The 16,878-nt window shown below is 57.1% G+C and overlaps 2 protein-coding genes across 2 annotated transcripts in view; one reads left to right on the forward strand and one right to left on the reverse strand.

Moving 5' to 3' along the window:
* Positions 1-374: 374 nt before the first annotated feature.
* Positions 375-15,945, forward strand: LOC149875465 (E3 ubiquitin-protein ligase TRIM39-like). The gene is given in 8 exon segments (XM_090030838.1): positions 375-1,012; positions 6,067-6,162; positions 7,517-7,747; positions 8,529-8,551; positions 8,662-8,762; positions 11,804-12,043; positions 12,046-12,131; positions 12,133-15,945. Coding segments are annotated over 8 exon segments (1,389 nt in total). The 5' UTR covers positions 375-613; the 3' UTR covers positions 12,346-15,945.
* Positions 15,054-16,878, reverse strand: part of LOC149875466 (zinc finger protein RFP-like) — a 40,637-nt gene continuing 38,812 nt past the window's right edge. The window contains exon 8 of the mRNA XM_090054697.1: positions 15,054-15,071. Coding sequence (XP_089910823.1) covers positions 15,054-15,071 — 18 coding nt within the window. The remainder of the gene's footprint in view (positions 15,072-16,878) is intronic.

Raw genomic sequence — 16,878 nt, forward strand, 5'->3', positions numbered from 1 at the left:
GTGACAGGCTGGTTCCTGCCCAAAGGCTCGGGGTCTGGGCTCACTTCCCTTGTCTGGGTGCTGGACCCAGGTCTCTGTAATGCCTGGGAAGGCTGCTGGACCCCGTTAGTGTCACGATGGCTCCAAGGGACTCTGGTGTTTCAGCAGCTCCCTCTGCCACGGGCCTGATGAGAACCTGTGATCATCCTCTGTCCTTGTTAGTCCTAAGTATTCCCCTCCAAAATGAACTGACATTTTTAAAATCCTGCACTATGGTGAAGGCACACTGCAGAGCGCACTGCTGGGGTGCACTGTTTCCTATGTGTTTGAGAGTTGGGGGGTTTCTCATCTCTGCTCCCCTGCCTGTGAACACCCTGTCTCCCCAGCCATCCTCCTCCCTGCTTCTATTGCTCCCTTGCCCTCACCCCTCCTTTCTCTCCGCTCAGGTTAATTCTTCCATTTACTTTCCCTTTGGCCCCGTGGCCCCTCCTCTCTCTTGCTAGAAGCTGACTTGCAGGAGATCACCTGCTGGGCTGAGGGAGGCACCACCCAGGACGAGCCCAGCCTGCACGGAGCAGGAAGAAGAATCAGCAGAAGCCGGGGCCGTGCAGCCTCAGACCCTCCAGGACAGGACATGGATGAAGAGGCCGCCTGCTCCATCTGCCTGGACCTCCTGCAGGAGCCGGTGACCATCGGGTGTGGGCACAACTTCTGCCGAGCCTGCATCACCCGATACTGTGAGGACCGTGTCCGTGGCTCAGGCGACGCTGTCCCCTGTCTCAGCTGCAGAGCAGAGTTCCAGATTGGGAGCTTCCGGCTCAACACGCAGCTCAAAAGTCTGGTGGAGAAGATTAAAGAGCAGAGTCTGAAGCCAGGAAAGGAGAAGATGGAGAATCAGTGTGTGAAGCATGAGGAGAAACTCAAGCTCTTCTGTGAGGAGGACAGGGAAGCCATCTGTGTGATCTGCATGCAGTCCCAGGCTCACCGCGGTCACACAGTGCTCCCCATCGAGGAGGCTGCCGACGATTACCAGGTAGGTGCCACCTCTGGCCCCAGAGAGCCCATTGCACAGACACACACTTACCTGGCAGGGCAACACCGTGTGTTCGGGTCCAAGCATGCAGTTTTCCTTAAGTGTTCCTGGGGATGTCTGTTCCCCTGGCGTGGCTTAGTACTTGTCGAGGCGTTGGGGCTTCAAGCCCACTTTATGGAAATGGGAGGCTACTCCCGAACTTGCTTCCGCACCCATATGGCCGAGGGCAGGCGAAACTTGGGGGCTTCCACCTGCACAAAGGCTGCCTGTCAGAAGACTTTGGAAATACCTGGGGCCCCTCGTGGGGGTGGAGGACGTTTGCCCACTGTAGGGCCCCATGTGGTTCTGGGCTGACTCATGGATTTGGACTTGATTTGGCTGATTTGGGGTGGAACGTGAAAAATGGCTTTAAACAAAGAAACAGAACAAAACTCACTGGCAGGAGAGATACCATGACTGGTTTCAGCTCAGGTGGCTGTACTTACCAGGAAAGGGCAATCTCCTTCTGATTGGTCTTGAATGACTTATTGCAGCTGAGTTGAAGGTCTATTGCTTGCACTGCAGGCAAGCTGACCCTGAGAGAGTCTGGAAATGCCTCCCGATGCAGGGCCTTGGCTACAAAACGTACGTTCATAGGGTACAGCTCCTGGGCTTCCCTTTAGCTTGCTCCTTCAGCCTTTTGGTGGAGTGAAATTAGTGGGCATCTGGACTCCAAGGCCTCTGGGCTTGTGGCTTGCACAGAGGATGCCTGCCGTGTACCGGGCAGTACCTGAAGTCCCGAGCTGAAGTGTCCGCAAGGGAGGGTACGGGTACTTGCCGGTGGTCGTGCAGCACAGACTGGAGTGATTGAGCTCTGCTTCGCTGACAGAATTCAGAACTGATTTGCCCCAAGAGATAAAATTAGTTAACGGTGGTGGGCCAGTCTGGGTTGCTCCTGTGCTGAGCCTCCCACCTCACTGCACCTGACCGAAAACCACGCTCTGAATCTCTCCCCTGCGGCACCTAAGTCCAGTCGCCCCACTTCCTGGAGCCCAGTCACAAGCCTGGGGTAACCGCTGCTACCACCCGGACTCAGGTCTTTGGTAGGGCTCTGCGCCACCCCGGGTACACAGACCCTGCAGATCTTGGGTTGCTTAACCCACTGTGGGATTTTGGGGTGCTTTCTTCCTACAGGAGGAAAAGAAAAAAGCTAAGCCCAGCTTAGCAAGCCTAGCAAAGTTAGCTACGAGGGCTGGTCTAAGGTGGCTACAGGGTGTCACAGCTGCCCTCGGGGCAGGTCCTGTGCTGAGCCCCCACCTTTCTTGGCCTCAGCCCTCTGTTTCAGGTCTCTGGGCCCCTTGGCCCTGTCTTGCCGTGTGTCCCAGCCCCTGGGATCCCTGCCCAGCATGTGGCTTCCCACTTTAGGGCAATCCCTGGCCTTTTACCTCAGCTCAGCCCCCAGAACAAACTGAGCAGGGCAACGCAGAGGGAAAATAGTATTTTCTCCATACAATGCAGCTGAGAATATGACACAACTTGGTTTTGAAAGGCAGAATGAAGATAAAAGAGCTTTTTCTGTAGCAAGCAACAGAGGAGCAGCAGCCTGGGAGCAGAGACTGCTCCCTCTTCTGCCCCAGTGCAGATCTGACTTTCACTTTTGCTCAGCAGAAACTCTTCTTACCACATTTCTCACATATAATGCAGACTACAATTTCCAGCAGCTGGTTTTGAGGGGAAAGGCTGTGTTGTATGTGAAAAAGTATGGTCATTTTCTAGATTAAATGAAGTGTTTCATAGAGTCTCATGGGATATAACTGGCCAAACGGGAGGGGACAGGGGTCATGGCTGCGCTGTGCGGCAGCTCGGGAGCTGTCTCGGAGGGAGACGGCAGCACGGTCTGTGTAGATGGGAGCGATGTGGCTGGAGCCGGAGGCGCGGGGAGGGCCCTGGGGTGGGCAGGGCAGGGGCCTAATCCTGTCTGTGACCTTGTTACTGGACTTGAGCTGCGCTCATAAAGTCTGTGGTTGACACTAAGTTGGGAGGTGTTGCCAATGGGCCCAGATTCGCACTGAATGGCTGCAGGAGTGCTGAGGTTTAAGGAATCAGTCTCCATACCCTGGGATTGTCCTGCTGGAAAGGTTTTGGCTGATCACAGAGAGTGGATGCCAGAGCCTCCAAATCCACATTACTCCAGAGTTGGGAATGCTTTTCTCTCCCTTTCCCAGAAAAAAATCTCTGGACTACAGTCCCCTAGACTAGATGCCAGCCCTCACTGCTTGAATTAACTGAGCAGTCCAAATGCTGCATTTCAGCCTAAGAAGAGCCCGGGGAGGTTGGGGGAGTGTTGTGTGGGATGCTGCAGGTCAAAGGAAGTGAAGGACTGTGGGGGCAAGGGGGTGACAAAGCATCCTCTGGTAGGAGCATGTGGCAGCCACCGCCTCTCTTGTCCAGGTCTCCACCTCCAGTTCCCTTACATCTCCCCTGCCATGCCTTGTTGTTAAGAAAATTGAAGAGAGGTCAGATGATAAGGGGATGGTAAGAGGAGAGCTAAGATCCACCTGGATGAGGACGGTCCTCCTCACAAGCCTCTTTCCACCCCTACATCCTGCTCCTTCCTACTCCTGGCCAAGTGTGCAAATGTGTAGCCTTACCCCTGGGATCCTGAAGCCCTCAGTCGGCAATTGCCACTCGCTCTGCTGCCCCAAGCCAGAAGTCACAGTGTCTCATGGTGCACGGCATCACGAGTACTTATCAGTGACTTCAACACTCCCCGATTCGTACAACAGAAGATCAAGTGGTTGTCACCGACTCCCCCTGCTTCACTTAATCCGCACGAGGTTAATTCATGATTAGTCACCAGCCTCCCTTGATTCCCCCCAAAATGAATTAATATCCATGAATTCCACAGTCCCACCCAATCCGTGGCTGAGCACTTCATCATCAATGAACACACCAGCCTCCCTCGGTTCACCAAAGTTCAGTTAGTTATTGCTGAATGTATAAGTCTTCATCCTTCATGATAATTACATTAATTGTCCTGCTTTTTTTCTCTAATTTTGTGCTCTGAATCCCCACGTGCGGCACACAGCATTTCCAAAACCAGCCATGCATTCCCGACACCAGGTGTAGTGTGTGCCGGGTGTGGCGGGCCAGTAGGGGGCGCTCCTGCGTTGAGCCGCCCACCTCCCTGCGCCCGCCCGCCTGCCAGGCTCCGAGTGCCTGCCTGGGGGCGCCTTATGCTTGGCCGACCCCTCTCCTGGAGCACACTCGCTAGTCTGGGGGTAATGTCGCCGCCACAACCCCGAGAAGGGACTGTCTCGGCCCTGTGTCCTCGGGGAAACACAGGCCTAATAGTCCTACAGGTACTCGACCCGGTACAGGGGGCACTTCCCCAAGTCAGGGGGCAAAAAGTAAAGTCTCCCTTAGTCCACAGACCTAAGGGGTCTCTTAGGCGTAATTTAGACCCACCCCTCAATAAGTCTCCCACACCAGTCAAAAAGGAGAACTTTATTGATTACAGGGGGTAGGGGAAACTAGGGTACAGGGTTGAGCAATATCTTAGAAATCCTAGAGAGCAAACAGTGGGGCTGAGGTAGCCTTTTGATCACGCATCTGAGTTACTGCCAGCTAAATATCTAATCCGATTGAGTAGCTTACTCACAAGCATCTTCCAAAGGGCGGTGCAATTCCCCTCTGAAAGCAGGCGGTTTCTAGCTCTTGAGTTTTGGGGTGAGAAAGAGCTAGTTTCAGATGGTAAGGCTTCTCTGTGTCCCCTGCTTGGCTGCTGCCTCACCTCATGGCTGAAGGGAGAGATCGCCTCCTCACCCATCCTAACTTATATAGCTCCTGTGACCTCATTCACCTGGGCCAGTGGAGGTCAGCCCCAGCTGGCTGTCAGCCAACCAATTTGTAATACCTCACCTGTTACCGGGCAGATTCCAGCTCCCCAGGTAGATGCCCCTCACCCAGGTAATTGATGCCAGTCACATAGGCAGGGGGAGCAGGTTCCCCCTCCCTCAGGAGTGCAGCCAGCTCAGGTGACCTAAAGAGACAGGCCCACCCTGATCAAATGGTTGCAGCTCAGAGATTTTAGTCACAGTGTCACAGGGCAGAGATTTTGGGGAGAAACCAAGGTGGCTTTCTGCCACACCGGGTCCTTGTTTTTGAGCCCACAGGAGCTCTCGGGGACCGAGAAGAGCTGGCTGCCTCCATGCATGACTCCGTGCAACAGGGAACTGCTCCTTTGTCCCCGACAGCACATGGACCCTTTTTCTGGGTGCTCCGGTGCCCACACAGCCCCACTGGGCTTTTCCGAGTAGGTCTGCCCTCGGACCCTGCCCTGCCAATGTTTCGTGCCTGGCACAGGGATGGGAGCCGGCTCTGTCAGAGGGGCCGGGCCCTGGTGTGGAACAAGTGTCTGGAGGAGACCAGAGGAAATGTGGAGATGGAGCAGGTGTAGGAAATGCAACAGCCCTTGGTCCAGGGCAAAGCCTGTGTGCTGCAGACCTGCCCCCTTCCAGCCGCCCACCCCTCCTGCCCCAGCAGTAACCCAGCCTGTTTCCCAAACTGGCCCAAGCGAAGTGAGAAGCTGTGCATGCCAGGGGCGGGCACGAGCCCCAGGGTCAGACACCTCGGGCACGTTTCTGAATGAGCTGCTTGGCCCAGCCTGTTTGATGCAGCGGCATCAGGATGAGTGGGTGAGCAGGGCATTGTGGGAAATGCACATCTGTCGAGGGGCAGCAGCTGGAGGGAGATGTTGCTGGTGCTGGAGGGAGATGTTGAGCCATTTTTTGCTGATAAAAACAGAAGGTTTTTTGCCTGCTCATGAAGTGTCTGCAGAGCAACACGGCGGTGCCTTCTCCCCTCCAGCTGCTGCTTGTACCCGGTGCCAGCGCCCCTGAGCCAGCGCCTGCAACGAGGGGTCGAGGGGAGCGGGGAGGGGGCTGGCCAGCAAGCCCACACACGGCTGCTTCTGCTGCTTGCTTTCCCTGCACATTTACTGCTCCCGTATCAAACCCCCCTTGTCCCGACACGTGTCAGGGTCAGGAATAAGGAGCTGATGCTTCTCCTGCCAGGTGCAGCTCCGGCGGGCCCTGGATCCTCTGAGGAAGGGGCTGGAGAGAGCGCTGGCGATGGAGGCCAAGGAGAAGGACACCACCACGGCATGGAAGGCAGGTGCCAGTCTGTGCTCCTCGAGAGCTCGTTCCCGTGGCAGAGCCGGCAGTGAGGGGTGGGGGAGCTGCAAGATTTGCCCCCGAGGGGCTGTGTGTCATGGAGGGAGCTCTTCCTCAACATCAGGGGATGCTGCGGTCTGGGGGAGAGCTGGGACCAGGCTGGGCTGAGGTGCTGGCAGCTTAACCCTTCCTTGCCACTCTCCCAGGGGTGGTACCGAGCCACTGCTGCTGGCCTGGATGACATACTTTACCTCCCATAAAATGGGCCACACTCTGCAAACTGGAGCCGTGTTTGCTCCCAGAGCTGCTGCACTCTCTGCACACCCCGAAGCCCATGTCTCTGCCTTTCCCAGCTGCCCCAGGGCTGTGGGCACCGCAGCAGGATTTCCTTCACATCAGTGTTTCAGTTTCTGAGATTCTTCTAGCGCTTCCCTGAAGTCTGAAAGCCTCGTGTCACGATGGGCATCGCTGAGGCAGAGGAGGAGTGGTGCAGAGCCCTTCCTGCGGTGCCCGGGGGCAGGCAGGCTGGACACTCGGCATTACCCTGCCCTGCGGGGAAGGGAGCCCTGTGCTCTCTCACCCCCGGTGCCCCCGCACGAAGGGAAAGGGGCTCTGGAGTTTGCTCTTCCCCACCCCAAGGCCAAGGGGAGGCAGTGCGTGTTCCCCTGCCCTGGGCCCGTGCACAGGGGCTTCAAGGCTCCCCAGCCCGGGGCAGCGCTCACCGGGGCAGAGTTCATGTTTTGTGGGATTGGCGCGGGCTCCTTCTTCAGCCCTGCAGCCCCTTCCTCACGTGTCTCTTCTGTGCTTTTCCTGGTTCTTGGGCAGTCATTTTAGGATCTTCCACTTTCCCCACCCTGGAAGGGAAAAGCCCCTGGCAGAGGAGCCTGTGTCCTATGTAGAGAGCTCCTGTTGGCCAAGGGGGCTCTCTTGGGGTCCTTCCCACCCATCTCCCTTGGCCAACACAGCCTCCAAGTGCTTTGCATGAAGCACCTCCTGCATGTCTCGCCCCAGGGACAGCCCCAGGCCTGGCACAAAAGCACTGACATCGACAGATCGGCCAGAGATGACCCGTGGCCCACTGGGTTTTGCTCCAAGCCCCAGGGCCTTTCCAGAGGCCCCAGATCCTAAATCTCTGCTCTGGATATCAGCCCTTTTCCTATGGGGTGAAAGTATTGTGTGACCCTTTCTCCAGAGAGTGCATCACTGTATGTAATGTGTGTCTCATATATCCGGTGACGGTATAGCTACTGACAAAGGGCTGCACAGCCCGAGTTCGTGCCTTCCCGCTGCCAATGCAAAGCTGAAAGCGGAGATGGCAGCTCACACTTGTTTTTGCTGCTTGTCCTGGAAGGACAAGGTAAAGCGACAGAGAGAGAGCATCAAGTCTGAGTGTGAGAAGCTGCGTCGCTTTGTGAGCGAGGAGGAGCAGCGGCTCCTGCAGAGCCTGGAGGAGGAGGAGAGGGAGACTCTGCGGAGCCTGGAGGCCAACGTAGCCCAACTCTCCCGGCAAAGCGCCTCCCTGCGCAAGCTGATCTCGGAGATAGAGGAGAAGAGCCGGCAGACACCTGCTGAGCTGCTGAAGGTGAGCGTGCGCTGCTGATGCGGCCCCCAATGCTGCTGCCATCTGGCGCAAAGCAGCCCCTCGGCCCCGACCCCACAACTGGTGGAAACTGGGCCAAGACTCAGGCGAGACTTTCCATCAGTCTGGAGATCCACCAGTTTGTACCGGGAGGAAATTCTGATTTGGGAGAAGTGCCAAGTTATTAGTCACGAAGGCTTCTTGCAGACATGAGCATAAAAAGGGCTGTACTGTAAGTCCAGTGTGTCCCCGCGCTGAACCCAGCGCATCCCCAGACGAGGCACCACATTAGTTGGACCTGGCTTCCCAATGTCTGCGTAGACTGGGCGCTTCAATGGGGCTTTTTGGGAGCTTATGTCTCATAGTTGATTGAATCTGCTTTATGTTAAAGCACCAAAAAGCCTTGCTGAAGTGCATGATTTATACAGGTGCAGTGGAGCGAGGTCGAACTAACCTGCTGCCTCTTCCAGTAAAGCACAGGGTTTTGGGTTTATCTTTTAATCATTTCTGTCAGCAGCCAAAATGGACAGGAAAGCACATCTGGAGGTAGCCATGCACACGTTCAGAGCAATGTAATGCTGAGACAGAGGTGACAGCCAAGAAATGGTCCATCGCCCCTTGGCTGCATCCAAGTGCAGCAGGGACAGGCAGACTGAGGGATTTTCAGACAGTGAAGAAATGGATGCCCATCGAACAGAGAAGTCATGAACTCACTGAACTTTGGTGCAGATGGTTTCACCCAGCAAGGAAATAATCACTGTTCCCCTCATGTTTCCCTTTCTAGGATGTGAAAAGGACCTTGGCCAGGTGCGGTATCTTCCCCTTCCCGCTCCCAGGAGATTCCTGCTTGGGCTGTGGCAGGAATATCTCCCTGGAAGAACCGGGCTGAGCGATGATGGGGGATATCTTCCTCTTAGGAGCAAGGAGGTGAAGGTTCAGGAAGCAAAAGCTGTTTCCACAGAAGTGAAGACCCCGTGCAGCATCCCAGGGATGATGGACATGCTAAGGAAATTCAGAGGTACACCGCAGCACATGGCAGGGTCATTGGCAGCAGCGAGAGCCGTGCTGGGCGCACTGGGGAGGTAGCACACACAGCACAGGGGGATGTGACTGCCGTGTTGGCAGAGAGCCTCCGCAGTCCTGCAGCCGTCTCCTGAGCCCATGTCTGAGGGTCTCTGGATGGGCAGGGGGAAAAGTCCCGTTGTCATTTCCATGCAGGGCACGGCTGGGTGACTCCAGTGGGGACAGGTGACCTAGGAAGCAGGGAAATGGTCAAGCAGGTGGACCCCTGTTCCTGCTGCGGGAGGGAGGAGGTAATGTCGTGATCAGGGCTGGACAGCAACGTGCCGGTGTGCTGAGATTATCCTCTTCCGTGTGCCCCAGTCCCAGGGGCTGCCACACCGTGTCCTGGTTAAATCTCTGGGTTAATCTCTAACTCAAGGGCAAGGGCTGAAGGGAAAGCTGGGCCTCTCCATGCAATGGGGAAGGTCCCCCAGTGTCCAACAGCCTTCAGCCCCTGGGCCCTGCAGTGTGGTGCAGCCTGCAGTACCCAAGGGAGCTGAGCACCACCCCCGGGATCCCCTTGGTGCCATCCTGCCCATTCCCAGGGCTGTGCACAGGCCCCGAGTGCAGGCAGATGAGGCAGCAAGAGCCTGTTCCCTGCTCCCTATTCCCAGCTTTTTCCAGCGATGTTTGGCCCCTACAGCATGATGCTCTGGGCTTCCTCTTCCAGCCCCATGGCCGGCCCATCCCTACCTGCTGCTTGCTACTCCCGGCAATATGGGGCTTTGTGTCCCTCCACACGCTCCCTGCCCTGGATGCAGCTCAGTCCCTGCCCTGCCACTTCCTTTGAATGCAGATCCTCGGGAAACTTCTCTCCTGGCCCGGGCATCCCTTACTCAGGCCTTCAGGCTTTCAGTCCCCATGTCTGTCATGTCAGCTCTGGCTCCAAAGCGGGGCAGAACGGTCCCTTCCCTGCGGCAATGGGGAGGTGGCCCAGACGTCAGCCTCAGCCAGGCACGGGCTTGCCCTGGGAGTGCCGACAGGCGCCCGCAGCCCCCAGCCCCCTCCAGGCAGCAACGAGCACGGACCCAACGGGCAGGTCCCAGCCTGGTCTCGGCAGCTGTTTCTGCTCGTGATGGTGCAAAGCAGCAGCCAGCGCAGTCCTGCCCACACAGAGCCGCAGCCCAGCAGCTGGTTTCACCGGGAGAGTCAATGCATCTGTCCTTCAAGAGGCTTTGATGACCCAGCTCAGTCTGTGGTGCGGAGGGGGCCTGAGGCTTTCCTGAGTGGTGCGGGCTTGGCAGGGAAACGCGGGGTGTCTCACTTACCTGGCCCAGAGCTGTCACCTTCCCCCTGTGGCTCAGATGAGCCTGGAGTCAGGCTGAGTGTGGGGGGGGCCTGTCCTGGGCCAGTCTGCATCCAGAGTGGGGTGTAAGAGCTGCAGCCCCACGGGGACCCCCAGCCCTGCCTGGACCTCCCCCGGAGCATTGCTTCCTGAGAGTGGGGGCAGGGGACAGTGGAGGCCCTCCTGGGGGCTCTGGGCCAAGCTCTGGGCTCACGGTGTGGCAGGAGCAGGTGTGCACAGAGGGGAGGAGAGGTCAGGCTGGAGCTGTCCAGACCCACGGAGGAGGTGCTGCTTGGAGGTGACCTGGGACTTGCCCCAGGAGCAGCTGAGCTCAGCTGGGCTGCCCTTCATGAACGGGAGAGGCTCTGCAATGAAACCCAGCATGTCCCACTCCTCGCACGCACACAATCACAGTCACAGGAAGAAGGGCCGGCAGGGACCGGTAAGATCACCAAGGCCAGTCCCCTGCCACTGGTGCTCTGAGCAGACCCCGTCCCAGGCTGCTCGTCCTCCCCAGCCCCCCCTGCACAAGCGCCGCAGGAGTCTCCTGTTGTTGCTGGGGCTGCATTTCCACAGGCCCCAGAGCCCCGGTCCTGTTGGGAGCCATTGGGATTTCTGCCCCTAGGTCACTCCCGTATGTTTGGAAACTTCATCTGGACGTGCAGCCTCTGGCACAATGGAGGGGGGGCAGTGCGGCAACTGGGCCCCAGGCTGGGATTGCGCAGTGCTCTGGGGGCAGACGGCCCCGGTGCCAGCAGTGTCCCAGGTCCCCTGTACATGGGGTGTCCTTGTCCCAGTGCAGGTCCTCCGCTGGAGACCCCTAGAGCAGACACACGGCGGGGGGGCCTGGGACATGTCTCTTGTGAGCTGAGCCCAGAGGTTTGGGGCAGTCGGTGGGGAGATGCCCCCTCCCCGCTCGACTGCCCCAGACTCACCAGCAATGGGCCCTGTTCTCCGGTGCTTAGTGCCCCCGTCAGTGCCCCCCTGCCCTTCCCCTTCCCTCCCCACCCCTGCGCCCAGCCCCATGCACGGCCCTGCCCTGGGCTGGCTCTGGGGAGGCGCTGGCTGTGGGCTTCCCTGGCTGCAGTGCTGTGCCCACAGGGCTGGGGACATGGGGTCCCCTGGGGCAGGGCAGCCCTTCCTGGGGTGGGGGGGGGGCAGGCAGCAAACCGAGTGACCCCGGCCCCGAGCACAGAGACCCCCGGGCCCTGCCCTCTGCTCCCCCTGCCACCCCTCCCCCGGGCAGGCTGCAATGGGCCCCTCTTCTCCCTCCTGTCCCCCAGCCCGTCCCCCCCCCGCAGCCTCCCTGCCGGCCCCCCCACCCCCTTCCCCACAGCGCCTGTCACACCAGCTCATGGCGTGGAGCCCACTCCTCTTGCCCCCCCGGCAGAGCAGCCCCTGTAGGTGTGGGGGAGGGGCAGGGCGGGGATCTGCTGGGATGACATCATTGCATGCCCCTCCCCATCCCGGGCCTGCCCTGCCCCCACCCCATGTCCCTCCCCACCTCGAATCCAGCGCCCAGACCGGGAATACCCCGGGGAGGAAGGGGCTGGTGGGGACGTCCCCCTGTCCTGTTCCCCCATTTCCTGTCTTTCCCCGTGGGCGACGGTGACTCCCCAGCCCGGACCGACCCGCGATTCCTGGGACGCGGCGAATTCCCCGTGATCTCGGGACCCGCCTGCCCCCGCCCTGACCCGCGACTCTCTCCCCAGCGGACGTGACTCTGGACCCAGGCACGGCTCATCCCCACCTCGTCCTGTCTGAGGATCGGAGATGTGTGAGACTCGGAGACACCCGACAGGATGTGCCCGACACCCCGGAGAGATTTGACACTTGTCCCTGTGTCCTGGGCGCGGAGGGGTTCGCGGGCGGGAGGCGCTACTGGGAGGTGGAGGTGGGAGACAAGACGTGCTGGGCCCTGGGCGTGTGCAGGGAGTCTGTGCGCAGGAAGGGAAGGTCACATGGGCACCTCCCAACGGATACTGGGCCGTGTGGCTGCGGGATGGGGGATACAAGGCCCTCACCTTCCCCCTTGACCCTCCTCCCCGTGAGCGTGCGGCCCAGGCGGGTGGGGGTTTTCCTGGACTACGAGGGGGGCGAGGTCTCATTTTACAACGTGACCGACGGGTCCCATCTCTTCACTGTCACTGACTCCTTCTCCGGGACCCTGCGCCCTTTCTTCTATCCTGGTTTCAATGCTCGGGGCACCAACGCGGCTCCCCTGACCCTGTGCCCGGCCCCAGCCCAGCCCTGAGGCAATCCCTGTCCCTGCCACGACCCGTGGCACAGACTGTCCCCCCCGCGCCCGACTGCCAGCCCCTGGGTGCCCCCGGCGTGGGGGGGGGCTGGGGTCTCCATCACAGGAGCTGCTCCCGCCTGGACCCTGCTGCTGCCCTGGCCCAGGGGTCGTCTCCCAATCCCCCGTGCACAGCGCCCCGCTGGGAGGGACCGGCTCCAAACTCTCATCCTTCACTTCCACACCCCTGCATCCCTCAGGGTTTTACCTGGTTACTTTGTTCACCTCTCTCAGCGCTGTCCCCCTTTCCCCTCCCTAACTCCATTCCCTTTTATATTTAAAATAAACACCTCTGCACTGCACACCTGCTCCCTGCACATCATTTCTTACCCTCTGAGGAGCTGAGCGCTTGCTCCGGAAAGCTGGTGCGTCTGGGATTCAGTGCGTCTGGCGGTGCTCAAGCTTTCTGGTGTGCGAGTCCAGGGCCACGCACCACGGGCCTCACGTGGGTGGGACGGCACATGCGGCCCAGGCCCAGCACACGTCACACGGTGCCCGAGTGCCCGGGGTACAGGGTGCCGGGGGTGGGGGGCAGCAGGGAGGGGAGAACAGCATCCCCAGCGGTGCCCCTGGCAGTGCAGCCGCTACGATTTTTTCCCCTCCTGCCCCTGGGGTCGGTGCCCAGAGCGTGTGCCCCAGTCTCCTACTTCCCTCTGCTACTGCCGGGGGCTCCCAACAAGTCCAAAATTTCACCCATCACCGAATCACTGGACCTGTGGGGATGGGTGACTTGGCCTGCGGGCAGGATCTGGCCCACAGGCCAGGGGTTGAGCCCTCCTGAGTCTATAAGGGGCATCTCTATCCTGCCGTCTGTCTGACTTCACGCTAACACAGCTAGCTGCCTCTCTCAGGACACATCACTGGTTCTCTATTTTCTTTAGTCATTAGACTCAAGGCGCCCTCAGAAAATGTCTTTTCCCCCAGGAAACACTGCTGGGGTAAGCACAGTGTCTGGCCCCAACCTCCCCTACCCCACAGATTATTGGTGCTATACTATATAGACACATGCACCAAAATGCTCCGTCACTTGTAGCAACAAGTCTGCACATGTCTACACAGCAAAGCACTTTCTATTTTATACTGCTGCTTTTATTACATATCTGCCAGATTCAGAAAGGAGGCGGCAGTGAACTGAGAAACATCCTCATCTGTGATGTGTTAACCAGCACCAAGGGTGCAACGCGAGACTTGTCCTCAGACATGTGCTCCGTCGGTTGTGTTTTTATGCAACAAGGAGCAATTCCTTTGATGGCTTACCTTATACTGCAGTGTAAGCCTTCCCAAAGCAGCCCTGGGCACCTGCCCAATTTGAAAAAAAAAAATTTTTCCATCCAGACAGCATCAGGAAATGACAGAGGATCCTCTACCTTGAAGGGGCAGAGCCTCAGCTGAGAGACGTTGTCATTGCTTCCCTGCGGTGAACTGAAGTCAGCCAGGGGTCTGTCCTGGGGAGAGGTCCTAGCTCAGCATGCCCCCAGCTCTACGCAACAATTTGGAGGCTCTAGATGCGTATTTGTGCATGTGATCGATATGCCCCCGTCCCACCAGAGGCGCAGGGAGCTCCCGTACAAGAACAGAGCAACTCAGCACACGGGAGAGGAGAAGAGAAAAGGGAGAGGCGAGAGCAACACGACTTCAGCGGGGAACGTACAACAACCCCCTGTGCAACACGGCAGCCGAGCGTTGTGTCCCCAGACAAGAAGGTTTTACCCTGCTTCGGAAATACAGAATGAATCAGTGAGGAGCCTTTCTGTATTTCTCTTCCAAATCCCTCCTCCAGGTTTCTTATCACTTCAGGAGGGGTTTGGTTTTTGTCTCAGATCCTATAGACATTTCGAGAAAGACACGCCAGGTGTTGATCAAGGGCAAGGGATTGCAACAAAGACAAATGAGCGGTTTGTATGAACTGCCGATGCACACATTGCATTTGTAATCACAGACAATACCGACACCAGGATACCTGGGGGAGATGAGAAGTGAGTTTGTGGTGTAAAGACTAAAGCGTGTGCATCTGGATTGGGCCACCGCTTTCCTAAGGGACCTCTGTGCCGCAAACGAGCTCATGTAACGCCGCAAGCGTTGGACCAGGCGTTGGGAGGACAACAGCTCTCCCGCTCCCTAACCCCATCCTTGGCACGTGCATTTAAAATCAATTGTTAGAAGAGAATGAACAAAAATCGACTCCCAATGTTCGCCAGTGGAGAGAAGCTAAACCTTAATGTCACATCTGAAGAGATCTACTCCTCCGTGGCTGTGTTTATCTTGAAATTGGTCACTTGAACTTGGTCCCCGTACTCCAAGGCATCTCGAGGATTTGGGCTCATTTCCAGCAACATGAGACCTTGTCCCCGTCCGCTCTCCCTGCGACAACGAACAGCCCCCGCGTTCGAACGGTTGCCAGCAGAGACACCGCGCTCCCTTCTCCACCAGCATTACTAGCCACGCCAGGAGGGACGTTAGCAATGCCTACGTCTAACTTAAACTTAAAACAAAAGTAATTAATCCTGTGCTCTCAGTTATTATACTGAGATTTAACCTAACAGCTATGGAGAATGTCATTCAAGCTCTGGATTTTCTATACCTAACTACGGAGCTGGGGACTGACTTTTCCTTAGAAATGTTTGTTTTTATTCTCCACGTAGACAATGTAAGCTCCCTTCCTGGCATCATTCACTGCCTACATCCTAAATTTGGAAAAAATAAGTCATTGGAATTAGAGTCATATTTGGAAGACTGGCAAAATGCAGCTAAATACTCAGTATAAAACTTAAATCTCTCAAGGGACAGCCACACAGGTCTGCTTCTCGTGGGCACGGTTTCCAGTAGCCTGAAGACACCGCTCAGCACACGGCCCTGACCCTCGGGGCCGTCGGGATGCAGGGGAAAGCCCCCCGGAGCTTTCCACCAAAAAAGACAAGGCAGGCGTGGAGGGGAGGAGGAGGGTGTGTGTACCATTGCTCATACGTTACACCCCAATACTTTAAAACTGGATTTGTTGCTCTTGCTTGTGCTGTAAGGAGAATGGGATTGAGTCCAATTAAAGAGAAGGGGAGCAGATAAATTAAAAGGAGCATGGGGTTAGAAATAAAGACAGGAAGAGCAACATTAAAGGGAGCGTGCTCTACAAAGACAGGTTCATTTGAACACCACTCTTTCAAAGGCTTCCCTGCAAATTTCCCTTGTGCTACACAAAACGCTGACATGACTGGCACATTTCTGTACCTTGTTTCTCTGTACTTTGCTGCCACAACTGAGTTACAGGCCATGCGGATGCAATACTGCCTTCCCCAAGGAGCTGCAGGGAGCACGCTGCATTCAAAGGGAAACCTGTGCAATGTGAGCAGAGCGCACAACGACTCCTGAGAGGGCGCAGGCTGGGATTGTTTCCTTGTTTTAAAGTTCAGACCACTTGGAAGAAGGCCTGACATGAGAATATAACAGCGTACAGGTGTTGCACTCGTCTGTGGAGCACAACTGCATTGAGCTCGGACGAGACCTACAACGAGCAGATCTTTTCTGTCTGTAATGGTCCAGGATGAGGTCTTTCCCTGGCACAGACCCCGTGTGCTCCAGAAGAGTCAACATGGCCTCAACAACATCATAGAGGGTCCCAACAGCATAACCTGCCCTCCTTTGCCCTTCTACAACAGCTACTGCCATCAGTGTACCGCTCACAATCAGCATTCAGCAGTGGCTGATCCTGTAGGTCTGCACGGCTGGAGTACCGTGCATCTGTGATGTCTAGACAACCATGCTCTTGTTCTCCCGTTCCAGGTACGAGAGTAGCCGGGCTGCGGGAGGGGCAGGGCTGCAGAGTCACTTCAGGGCTCTCCAACAGCTTAGCTTGGTACCGAGCCCCCCGAGCCTGGGTGAGCCAGAGACCCCCCTTCGCGTCTAGCAGAGCCTGGACCATATGAGGGGTATACACCTGCACGACTCCTCCCAGCGTTAACTTTTCAGCTTCCTCAAGTACTGGGGCAGTTGCCGCAACTGCTCGTAAACACGCTGGCCATCCCTTGGCATCTGGATCAAGCTGTTTGGAGAAATAAGCAACGGGACGTTTCCACGCCCCCAACAACTGAGTAAGCGCTCCCAGAGCCATCCCTTTTCGTTCATGCATATACAATTGGAAAGGTTTAGAAAGGTCCGGTAAGCCCAGGGCGGGGGCTTCCATTAGTTTCCTTTTTAGTATTTTAAATGCTTTGTCGGCTTCTGAAGTCCAATAAAAGGGGTCATGGTCTGCCCCTTTTACACAGTCATCTAGTGGTTTTGCCCATAGTCCAAATTCAGGGATCCATATTCTGCAAAAACCTGCCATGCCGAGAAACGCCCTGAGCCGCTTACGGTTGCTTGGGGTGGGAACCTGGCATATAGCCTCCTTTCGCTCGCTTGAAAGCTGGCGCTCCCCCGTCTTATGTGAAATCCCAGGTATCGTACTTCAGGGAGAGCAATTTGAGCTTTATTTCGAGCTACTTGATATCCTCCAAGTCT

The sequence above is a fragment of the Crocodylus siamensis genome, chromosome 1 (assembly GCF_052110815.1).
Source record: "Crocodylus siamensis isolate JL-2025a chromosome 1, ASM5211081v1, whole genome shotgun sequence".
NCBI classification, from domain to species: Eukaryota; Metazoa; Chordata; order Crocodylia; family Crocodylidae; genus Crocodylus; species Crocodylus siamensis.